This window comes from Lissotriton helveticus, chromosome 8, assembly GCF_964261635.1.
Source record: "Lissotriton helveticus chromosome 8, aLisHel1.1, whole genome shotgun sequence".
Classification (NCBI taxonomy): Eukaryota; Metazoa; Chordata; class Amphibia; order Caudata; family Salamandridae; genus Lissotriton; species Lissotriton helveticus.
In genome coordinates this window covers 1,629,484,603-1,629,496,203 of record NC_136069.1, presented here as the reverse complement: position 1 = coordinate 1,629,496,203, position 11,601 = coordinate 1,629,484,603, and the positions used below count along the sequence as shown (strand labels likewise).

The window sequence follows — 11,601 nt, the reverse complement described above, 5'->3', positions numbered from 1 at the left end:
TCTTTTTTCACTGATCCAAACGATAGCGCCAGACCTGCCTGTAGCTGCCATATTCCTTGATGCGACAAAAGCATTTGATTCGGTCGAATGGAGCTACCTTTTTGCCGTGTTATACAGGATGGGGTTCCCTAAAATATTCGTGGCATGGATAAGACTACTTTATACAGATCCAACGGCGAGAGTGCTAATTAATGGTGAGCTTTCGGATCCGATTTCCCTAACCAGAGGCACCAGACAGGAGTGTCCGTTGTCCTGTTACTATTCGCAATTGCGATTGAACCCGTAGCATGTCGTATCCGACAACTGCACAAACAAAGCGCTTCTAAATGTTTTCCACGACAGATAGATGTATCACTCTATGCTGATGATTTAACGCTATATGTGGTAGACCCACAGACTAACCTCAACCCACTGCTCAGGGAATTTTTGGTATTCGGTCGACTGTCTGGCATACAAATAAATTGGAGGAAATCACAGTTTTTTCCTCTGACCCCTTCAGTGGTCCGGTTCTCATTGGATTATCCACTTGAATGGTGTGACTCAGACCTACGTTATTTAGGGATTCAGATATCGAATGTAAAGGAGGAGACGTTACGAATGAATTATGGCACTGCCATTACTAAATTGACGGAGGATGTTACACGGTGGATATCTTTACCATTCACCATGGCTGGTAGGGCTTCACTAATTAAAATGGTGGTATTACCTCGATTTTTATACTTGTTTCAGAATATCCCGTATTATCCAGGGATATGTGACGTTACCACGCGGTCTTTTACCACGCAGACCATTACCACGCATTTTTTACAATGCAGGATCCTTTACCACGCAGACCATTACAACGCTGGTATTTACAACGCAGGTACTATTACAACGCATACCATTACAACGTAATTATAGGTAAGTAAATAATATGGTAACATAATTTAATTATTAATAATATTTTTTTAAATTAATAAATTATTATTTTAATATTTAATATTTTAATTATTTATATTAATATTTATTTATTAATTTTTAAATATATATGTTAAAAATACCCCTGTACCCCAAAACCCAAACCCAGCCCTAAAACCTAAAAATACCCCTGAACCCCAAAACCCAAACCCAGCCCTGAACCCTAAAAATACCCCTGTACCCCAAAAACTGAAAACTGACCCTGAACCCTAAAAATACCCCTGCACCCCAAAAACTGAAAACTGACCCTGAACCCTAAAAATACCCCTGTACCCCAAAAACTGAAAACTGACCCTGAACCCTAAAAATACCCCTGTACCCCAAAAACTGAAAACTGACCCTGAACCCTAAAAATACCCCTGCACCCCAAAAACTGAAAACTGACCCTGAACCCTAAAAATACCCCTGTACCCCAAAAACTGAAAACTGACCCTGAACCCTAAAAATACCCCTGCACCCAAAAACTGAAAACTGACCCTGAACCCTAAAAATACCACGTTACCCAAAAACTGAAAACTGACCCTAAACCCTAAAAATACCCATTTACCCAAAAACTGAAAACTGACCCTGAACCCTAAAAATACCCATTTACCCAAAACCCAAACCTAAAATATTTTAAATAAAATTATATACTTACCAATACTTACGTTGTAATGGTATGCGTTGTAAAGGTACCTGCGTTGTAAATACCAGCGTTGTAATGGTATGCGTGGTAAAGGGTCCTGCGTTGTAAAAGTTGCGTGGTAAAGGTAGGTCGTAGTAAAAGTTGCGTGGTAAAGGTTGTATACCATTATCCAGGTACATACTTTTTTAAAACACTACGTTCGGAACTGTTGCGGTTTTTCTGGGCTGGCAAGCAGCCAAGGGTGGCATGGTCGATCATCACCCAGCCTTATGTCAGAAGGGGATTTGATGTCCCTGATTTTCAAGTCTACTACCTGAGCGCTCAAGCCCATTTTGCCTATCACTGGTTTACACCTACACCATTCATGCCGCAGCTGGCTGTGGAGGAATGGATAGCCCGACCTCTTCCATTGAAAGGCATTATTCATGGCCCAGTAAGTGCAATAGAGACACCGGCTACTACGGTCACATGCACGATTGATGCGTGGCGGCGAATACTACACAAGCTACCGGTTTCGTTCCTGTATGCACCGGCTAGGCCACTTGTTTATCATCCAGGTCTCTCCCTATTGCAGGAGGGGGGATTCCAAGTGATGTGTACTAAGTTGAAAATTTTCACCTGGGGCCACTTGTTTGTGAACGGTCAGTTCAAAACACGTGAACAATTGCTTCAAGGCTGCCAACCTACTCCGCTGGAAATATTCTATTATATCCGGCTACGGCAAGGACTGAGGACTGTTATACCGCATTTTCCGAAGGAACCTGAAACGGTACTTCCATTGCAAGTTCTGCTTACATCGGTGGATGGAAGGCATCTGGTTTCTCACCTATACCATAGCATCCGAGGGCAATGTGAGAGTGGAGTTCACTTCCAAGATCTCTGCTAGCTGTAGGCTACGAATTATTCATTATAAGTTTCTGCAGAGAATGTACTATACGCCCGAAAAAAAGATGAGATTCAATCTATCGGATAATGACATATGTGAGCGGTGCAACTCGGAGGGCGCAGGCTTCATACACTTGGCATGGGCATGTCCAGGGGTGTTTGACTACTGGACTCAGGTTCACACAGCACTACAGGCTATGTTGGGTGATACGATTGAGAGAGATCCACTTACTATGCTACTGGGATATACTATGCAGGTACCCAAGTCGAACAGGAAGTTTGTAAACGTCGCACTTTTGCTAGCAAAGCGTTGGGTTGCATGTAGGTGGGGGAGGGGCCATGCCCCGAAATTTAAGGACTGGCTGAATGATTTAATATACTGTCAGGAACAGAACACGGTATATGCTGATACACAACCATTGAGCAGCAGGGCCAGGGACATATGGGGACCGCTGAGGGAGTACTTGGTAGCCACTACAAATTCATCTGATGATGGGAGTCAGGGAGGAGCGGATACAGCAATGGATGTGGGATTGGAGGGTCAATGCGCCACAGATATGACAAATGCCTAATAGAGATCTACAAGGGTTTGATGTGTAGATGAGTCCGTAAGGGTGGGATTATTGTACTTTCGATATGCTGCTTCTCCGTGTTGATTTATTATGACTATGGATACACTGCAGATTTCAGAGAGTAGGAGGACTTAAATGCACAGTATAGGTATGTCGTATGGTCTATGGGTGAGTGTAGACCTGCTGTAGAGGCCCCAGCGTGCAACATGGATGCCAGACTAAACGGCTGAGGGTTGAGTTCTCCATTGATCTTGTGCTTGAGTATACACTGGATCTGTCGTCCTTATTGACATTTCATTGCTGTGACAGGCCAGGCGGGGATCTGTCATGTTCGAGAGGGCTGATATTTCAATGGCCTTGCTATGTATGTAATTACATTTATGTGATTGGTAAGATTACAGCAATCACAGACTTATGTTTAGAATGATTATTGAGGGAAAACCATACCCCAAGTTCACGTTCACCGTTATTACGACAAAAAAGCTTCATGGACCTTGGACTAATGCGTACCACGCAACAGTGGGAAGAAGTGTATGCTATTGAATTCTGCCGCCGGACCTCCGGGATGTCGGCACATTGGCTGTGTATATATACGAGAGCAAATGACATGTTTCATCGAATGCTGCCGGCCCGTGAGGTTGTAGGCATTGTGCAGTGGCAATTTGTGATGGTACAATAAAGGTCTTTGAAATAAAAAAAAAATTTAAATGGTTATTCACTGCTCAGTGAATCCAAGTGACAGAATCCCCCACCTTCTTCATCCTCTATCGGGTCTCCGCATATCCAAGGGAAGCGAATGAACATGTCCGGTGTGCTGGCTGCGCCAAGCTCTTGACTTCCGTAAAGGACGTATTGATGGTCTTATAAAATGGGTGCGAATTCAAGTAGCACTGTTTGAGGAGCCATGCAAGAATTGGATCAATCAAAGCATTGGTGTATTATTCTACCTTTAATATCATTTTTATTATTCAGCCATGAAACAAGACAACAACAAATGATAAATTCACCCCAAAATTTCCTGACTGTCAAAATCAGCAACAATATCTTATCATAAAGCTCTAGCCTTATTGCACAGATTCAACAGGAGCAATTCTGCTTCGAATCCAGAGCTAACCGTACCAAAGATGAATATGCTAGATAGCGATAGACTCGGGGCAAAGAATAATAGAAAAAAAAGACACTGCATTTCACCACTCTAATTTGTCACTCATCTGTCCACTGACGTCTACTGGTTTATAAATTATATCTAAAGAGATGATACATATCCTCAGTATTTTATTCATTGGTTACCGTGTTTAATACTTGTCTTATTAAATATGGGTTTTGTAAATATTACTTTTGTGTTTTAGAGTTTTTACGTAGGAACTATATGTGATAGCTAATATTGCCATTTTCGTCAGTCCCTTTTTTCTTTCTTCTTATAACTCTTATAAAGAATTGTTCTGTGTTAAGTTTGTATGTGATGTTGTTACATATGTAATCTAATTGGTTTTGTTTGTATTAGTGACTGCACAGTGTTTGGAATTGTAAGTTTTTAGTCTTCTGTGCCTTTCTAGGGACAATGAGTCTTATTATGTGAATGGGCCTGGGTTTTATTCCTTCGTAGTTCAATATACATATTAATGGACATAAGAGTGTGGTTGATTTATAATGTAGTCGATGTCATAATGTTTTATATGTAGTATTTGTATGTCAATTTCTATGTATGTTGACTGTTTATGTATTTATCTGATTGATTTCAGCCATGATGAAGTCCCACGTGTGGTTTGGAACGAAACGCGTTGGCTGGATTGCTTTTTTACGTATTTGAAGATTGACAAAGAAAGGATTCTTTTTGCAGAATATTCAAGATTGGACTTTTTTTCATGGTGCACCTTCCTACATAATACAAGTCTGGGATCTGTCAAACAGTGGCATTAAAATGCGGCAAGTGCTGGAGGATTTGTGCACAGGGCCTCGGATGGCTAATGAACTAAAACGTCAGGTGCAGCCTAGATAGTCCATCGCCGGGCCCTGTCTTCGAATTATATGATAACATTCTGTCCCTTCATGTGCAGCAAGAGGTACCAAGAGCAATGCCTGGGGTTCAAATTATGGAGCAGTAGCCAACCCTTGCTACTTCAAATTGCCAACCATGGGTAAAGACGTGAAAATCTAAATCCCTGTGTCTTTTCATCTCAGGAGCACACAAGAGAATCCCCACTTGTACACCAAGATCACACACTACCTGCGGACATGCCCTCACTTGTTGGACAATCGTTTCAACACATTAGTATGCCCCCTCCATTTCCAACCAGGGGCTAGGAAAAATGTGGTCTCTCTGGCTAACATTTCAGACATATTTTGTTGCAATAAAAGCAATAAAATGGTGCAACCATCAAAGGGCTCACATGGAGCATCCTCTCTGCTGTACCCCTTTCACATGATAGAGTTGAGGCTGTCAGTGTGTAGGAAGACACCCTTCTCATCCACATTACATGATTGTGTACAAACATACACACTGGCTCTGTTTCTCATTGGCCATGGTCATGCCCTAGGTAGGGTGCACGCAGACATTTCTTTACTCTCCGGGAGCATGTGTCTTTGATACTAGCACTAACAAAGGGTTTGATCTCTTGTAAAAAATAGAAACTGACATGCTGTGTGTAAATGAAGCTGAGAAGCAAGAGTCCTAGGGTGATGTAGATAGCCTGGGATTTGATGTGTCCACTCCCAATCTGGAAGTGTTGGCCTGAGTAGGCTTCTGCTGCTGTGACTCTTGGTGTGCAGGTAGCTAGCTTCAACCTTTCACATGGTTTGACAGTGCATGATTCCTTGCAGGTTGCACGAGCCTTTAGCGCTGAGTGTTATGCGCTGGTCCTCATTTTGGTTTCATTGCATGCCATACCTTTGAGTTTCAGTTCTTTTAGTTCTTGAGTCTACCCTGGGGCAGTAGAGGTTTCTTTTCATGGAATCTTTCATGGATAGTGGGAGGCTCAGTGGCTTCATTCCTAGTTTTGCTGACCTCCAGGTATACTGAGCAGGGTTTCTGTGATGTATCTTGTCACTGGAGTAAGAAGAAAGGTGGATGTTTCCAGACATGCTTGTTCATGGGTGATCTGGAAGTGTTATTACTTTTTTTATTTTACGTTGTTTCCTGAACAACATTACAGCACAACACCAGCATTGCAATATCACCGTCATCATCTTGTATTTACCTCCCCGCCCCCACCCACCATCATACATAAATCACGGTGACTTGTTGCATTATATGGTCCTCCTCAAATCAAGCAGTGATAGCCCCAGTTTATTCAACTAATCTTGCTGGACCTGGCCATGTGGGTGGGTAGCTGGAGCTCAGTTTTCTTATCGATTGATGATACATGTTTATATATAGTTTGATATTGGTAGGGAGTGTGAGTTTTCACCATTTAGTTTCATTATCTATTTTCCAGTTTCAGTTCTTCTGGCTGTTGAGTGTACCCTGGGGCATGAGAAGTTTGCTTTCCTCAAACTTTCGCAGTAAGACATGGTCCATGGCAAGACTCACAGTTTTGTTGACAAGGGGTCTGGTGCACAGAACTAATCTGAGACAAAATCCTAAACTTACTACTTTTGGTATTCACAGAAGGCATATAGTAGTAGTAAAGTTAGGATTTTGTCTTAAGTGAGGATTTTGTCTTAAGACCAAAACTTAAAACAAACTTAAGTTTAATTTAAGACAACATCCTAACTTAAGGCAAAATTCTAACTTTACTACTACTAAATGTCTTCTGTGAATACCAAAAGTAATAAGTTTAGGATTTTGTCTCAGATTAGTTCTGTGAATCGGCCCCAAAATGATCAGCATCTGGATGATTTATCAACTCAATGGTGTAAAACGGAAAGTTGAGATTTTCAAACTGTATTATTGAGGAGTAATCTGATAGTGTTGATCTTAGCGTGTTTTTAGCTGAATTTGAATTTTCTGATGGTTTCCTCACAGGTGCACCTCATAGTAGAAAGCAATAATTATTGTCTACCTTATTTAAATTTCTGTTTGGAAAAAATATTTGGGGAACCTCTATCAGCAGAACTGTGAATGCCTTTCGACACCTAGAATTGTATGCATGTTGATATATATGTTGATGCTATTTCTGTAGCATGAACCTAACTAAAAGGCAGCGGAGCGCTGTAAAGGGTCAAAGACAAGAATAAAGGCACAAGTGATAGAACAGGTAGAAATGTGTGCGATTAATGCATTGTGATGTAGGGTTTTTAAAGAGATGCATATTTAACTTTTTTCTACATTGGAGTAGCGTTAGGGCGGTACTGATGGAAACAGGGATGTTGTTCAAAATCTTGGATGCATAGACGGAAAAGTTTCTTGTATTGTTTTTAGCTTTCCACACTTCTTAGTCTGCAGTCTGATGGCTGTGGGTGTGACGAGGCCCATAGGAGATGCTGAACTTGTCTGCAAGGAAAGCTGGGGTGTTAATTGTGATGGCTTTGTAAAATATACAGGTGGTTTTGAAGCTGGAGCAGGCTGGCAAGAGGGGAGAATGGAATTCAATCAGGGTGGAGGTGAAGTGATCATCCTTCTTCAGGCCTTGAAAGAGAATTGTCATTAGTTATGAATTGTTACTAATTCCAAATCAATTGTGGTTTTTACATTTGGCCAAACAAATATTATTTGTTCCACATTGCCGCCTTGTTCCAGCTTTCTAAGAAACTCATCAGGGTTGGTCATTGTATGTTGTACAACTGGTGAAGGTGACTATTTAAAACATTGGCATTAGCATTAGAAAAGCCAACAGCGGTGCCATCCATCTTGAAAGTCTATTTGTTATACTTTCAACATGGCTGCCACATTCTGTGACACAACACACAACGGCGTGATGCAACACGGTAGCCTTGAAAGAGTAGAAAATATTGTTTAAAATGGTAGCCATATTGCATGACGCAATGTGAAGTGCCGAAATGTATTGTGAAGCAATGTGGTGTCCATCATGGTAGTAGGAAAACATTATTTTCTAAAAGAACAGTTGATGGACAGAATGCAGAACAATGGCATACATTCACCCCAGTACAGAGATCTGGGCCTACATCCATCGTTTTTTTGATCACCATGCCATTCCAGTTTGAACCCAGCCATAGGCAAATCAGTCTTGACCCTGCGCCCAATGGGAAAGGTCCAGCCCAAACCGCCAGGCCAGGTCCTCCCTGGACTGGAAACAAGCATCCTAGGACCGGTTTTGGGTTTTCAACCCTCATCATCCAGGATAGCTCAACTTCCATTGGCATGGAGAGCACAGGACCCACATCTGGGTATACCCGTCCCACTCGGGGTGACAAATGCAAAAAGAACAGTTGATGGACGGAATGCAGAACATTCTCATACAATCACCCCAGTACAGAGATCTGGGCCTAAAGCCAACGTTTTCTTGCGTCCCATGCCATTCCAATTTGAACCCAGCCAAATGCACATCAGTCTTGACCCTGTTCCCAAGAGGCACAGGGTCAAGACTGATTTGCATATAGCTGTGTCTGAACTGGGGCGACAAAGTGAGCTAAAGAATGATGATGGATTCAACCCAGATCTGTGACTGGGGGTGAGTGTTTGAAAAGTTTCAGCACTCCGTCCAACATCTCCTTGTGTTTTCTTTGTTCGCCATATGTTGGCAGGGTATGCCCAGATGTGGGTCCCTTGCTCACTTTGCCACTGGATTCAAGTTAGCCTGGCTGATGAGGGCTGTTAGCCCGATACCGATCCCAGGATGCTTGTATCCGGTGCAGGGAAGACATAACTTGGCAGTTTGGGCTGGACTGTTCCCATGAGGCAAAGGGGTCAAGACTGATTTGCATATAGCTGTGTCTTAACTGGGGTGGCAAAGTGAGCTAAAGAATGATGATGGATTCAACCCAGATCTGTGACTGAGGGTGAGTGTTTGAAAAGTTTCAGCACTCTGTCCATCATCTCCTTGTGTTAACATTATTTTCTATACTTTCAAGATGAAAAAAAATAATTTACTCACATCAACACTGTAAGGGTACAACTCAGCTTACCTAAAGTAAGGATAACGAAGAAACGCTCAAAGAGTGAGACAAACACAAGAACAGGGCACCAGAACATCATCCAATAAAGTGCAGGAAACTGATACATACAAGAAAGCCACTTAATCTTGAGCAAAGTGCTGACTAAAACCCAAGCTATGTAGCATTGTATGTAATGCTGTCTCTACTGTGGCTGCAAAATGATGCTAAACATAGGTGTATTAGCGATGACAAAACTGATTACATTAAATATGGAATCAAAATGTCTAATGATCCTTGAACCAGTCACTCCACTACTAAATTAATCTTGTCTTGAGCTAGGTGAATCTGTGTGGGCCTAAAGAGAACAGCACTTTGAAGCATCTAGGTTTATTGTAACTAGATCCCTGCCATATAGTGATCTTCTTTCTATTTTCTTCTTATTGGCAGATACAGGCCTGAATTATTGAAAGATGGCCGAGGAGCATTTAGAGGATTACCATTTTCAGCTGGAGAAAGAAGACTTCTTCTCAGTGGAATCCACGCTCAGTACCTACCAGTGTGCCGAGGGAGAAAACAACAGGGAAAGAAATGAAAATTCAGATCAGTGGCTGGTGGACTCACAAGGGGACAAGTCTGGATTACTTAGTATACCATGTCTCTTCATGAGCTTTGATGACGGAAGCAGCTTCAAGCCCAAAAAGCTTCTCAAAGAGCACAGGCAAATCCACTCAAAAGATAGTTCATTGAAGCCATACACATGCCTCAAATGTGGAAAGCGATACAAGTACGAAAAGCATTTGATGCGTCACTTGCTTGCACACACAAAAGAGAAACCATTCTCTTGCACTAAGTGTGGGAAGAAGTTCAGACGAAGTTCAAATCTAAGTCTACACGAGAGAATGCATCCTAGAGAATGTCCATACACCTGCGAAGAGTGCGGAAAGTGCTTCTCCTCCTGCTCATCTTTGAAGGAACATCAAAAGTCCAGTTCTGGGGAGCGTCTCTACTCCTGTCTGGACTGTAATAAGAGCTTCAACCGCCTCTCTTGTTTCCGAGTTCACCGGAAGAGCCATCCAAGGGACGGTCCTTACCCGTGCCTTGAGTGTGGAAAGAACTTCAAACGGCGACCCAACCTCAGAGTGCACCAGAGAATCCACTCTGGGGAGCGCCCGTACCATTGTGGGGTGTGTGGGAAGAGATTTGGGCAGCGTAACACACTTAATGTGCACCAGAGGATCCACTCTGGGGAGCGGCCCTACGCTTGCAAGGATTGTGGTAAGAGTTTCAGCAAGAGCTCCCACCTTAGTGTACACCAGAGAATCCACTCTGGGGAGCGGCCGCATCATTGTCTGGAGTGTGGCAAAAGTTTCCCTTGGCGCTCCTCACTCAGGGTTCACCAAAGAATACATTCTGGGGAGCGCCTCTTCCCATGCCTGCAGTGTAGCAAGAAGTTCACCCAACTCTCTACTCTCAACGTACACCAGAAAATTCACTCTGGAGAGCGCCCATTTCCATGCCCCGACTGTGGGAAGAGATTCACGCGCCGCTTCCACCTCAGTGTACACTACAGGATCCACTCTGGGGAGCGTCCATACCCTTGCCTTGAGTGCGGGAAAAGCTTCACCCGACTCTCCTGTCTCAATGTGCACCAGAGAATACATTCTGGGGAGCGTCCCTACGACTGCGTGGAATGTGGGAAAAGCTTCCGTCAAAGCCACGTTCTGAAAACACACCAAAGAAAGCTTCATGTCATGTAAGAGACACACTGAGCACCAAGTCAGCAGTTTAAAAAAAGTTCCTTAAGAACAACTTCTCTAAAACAACATGATGATTTGAAACTAAAAAATAAAAAAATATATATTTGTGTCCATAGAAAAAAATTAAACGCAAATAACATATTTTCTGTGATTTTAAGTCTTCACTTTTATACCTCTAGAGTTATGCTGCTGGGTCACATTACCTCAGACCCCACCAGTCATTGCATACAATGAGCCCTTCTAGTAAACCAAACTTGAGTTATCAACAGTGTAGTGTCCTGGCTCGGCAGGGTTGAACTGAAGCAAGAGAATGTATGAAAGGCCTTTTGTGGCTATGTTATCCTATTGTGCAAGGCTGTGAGACTGGATGCTTGAATGGAATATTAAAACTTTTGAGAATAGACTTCTGGGCTTGTGTGCACCATAGGGCAAGACAGCACAGAATGACCACACTAATTTAAAGAGCAAAAGGCCTTTATTAGGACAGGTATGCATCTTAAACTTATATACATTACAGCATATGTCCAATTACCCCACTTCACTAATACAATGTTGAAACTGACCCTTCCCACCTTTAAGCCTTCCTCCAATATGAACAAACACCAAGAAAACCATTCTAACCTTTCTCAAAATCACCCTATCATTTCATTCACCGTCCTTTCACACGTGCCCAAACCATCGCTCCCCTGTACTCCCTCTGGCAAGGTCTGCCCTGCCAGGCTCCACCCTTCCGGACCATTTTGTGATCCCTGTACTTTTCTGCCACCTGTCCTAAGGGAAAAATTAAGCCTCAGCTCCACCTTAAAAAAAC

The 11,601-nt window shown here is 42.6% G+C and overlaps 1 protein-coding gene across 1 annotated transcript; it reads left to right on the top strand.

Moving 5' to 3' along the window:
* The first annotated feature begins 9,489 nt into the window (after positions 1–9,489).
* LOC144772102 (uncharacterized) lies at positions 9,490–10,790 on the top strand. The gene has a single exon (XM_078656277.1). The coding sequence runs from the start codon at positions 9,504–9,506 to the stop codon at positions 10,788–10,790; it is 1,287 nt and encodes a 428-aa protein (XP_078512403.1). The 5' UTR covers positions 9,490–9,503.
* Positions 10,791–11,601: the final 811 nt, after the last annotated feature.

Coding starts and splice junctions, on each gene's coding strand:
- LOC144772102 (XM_078656277.1), top strand. CDS start 9,504: ATGGCCGAGGAGCATTTAGAGGATTACCATTTTCAGCTGGAGAAAGAA.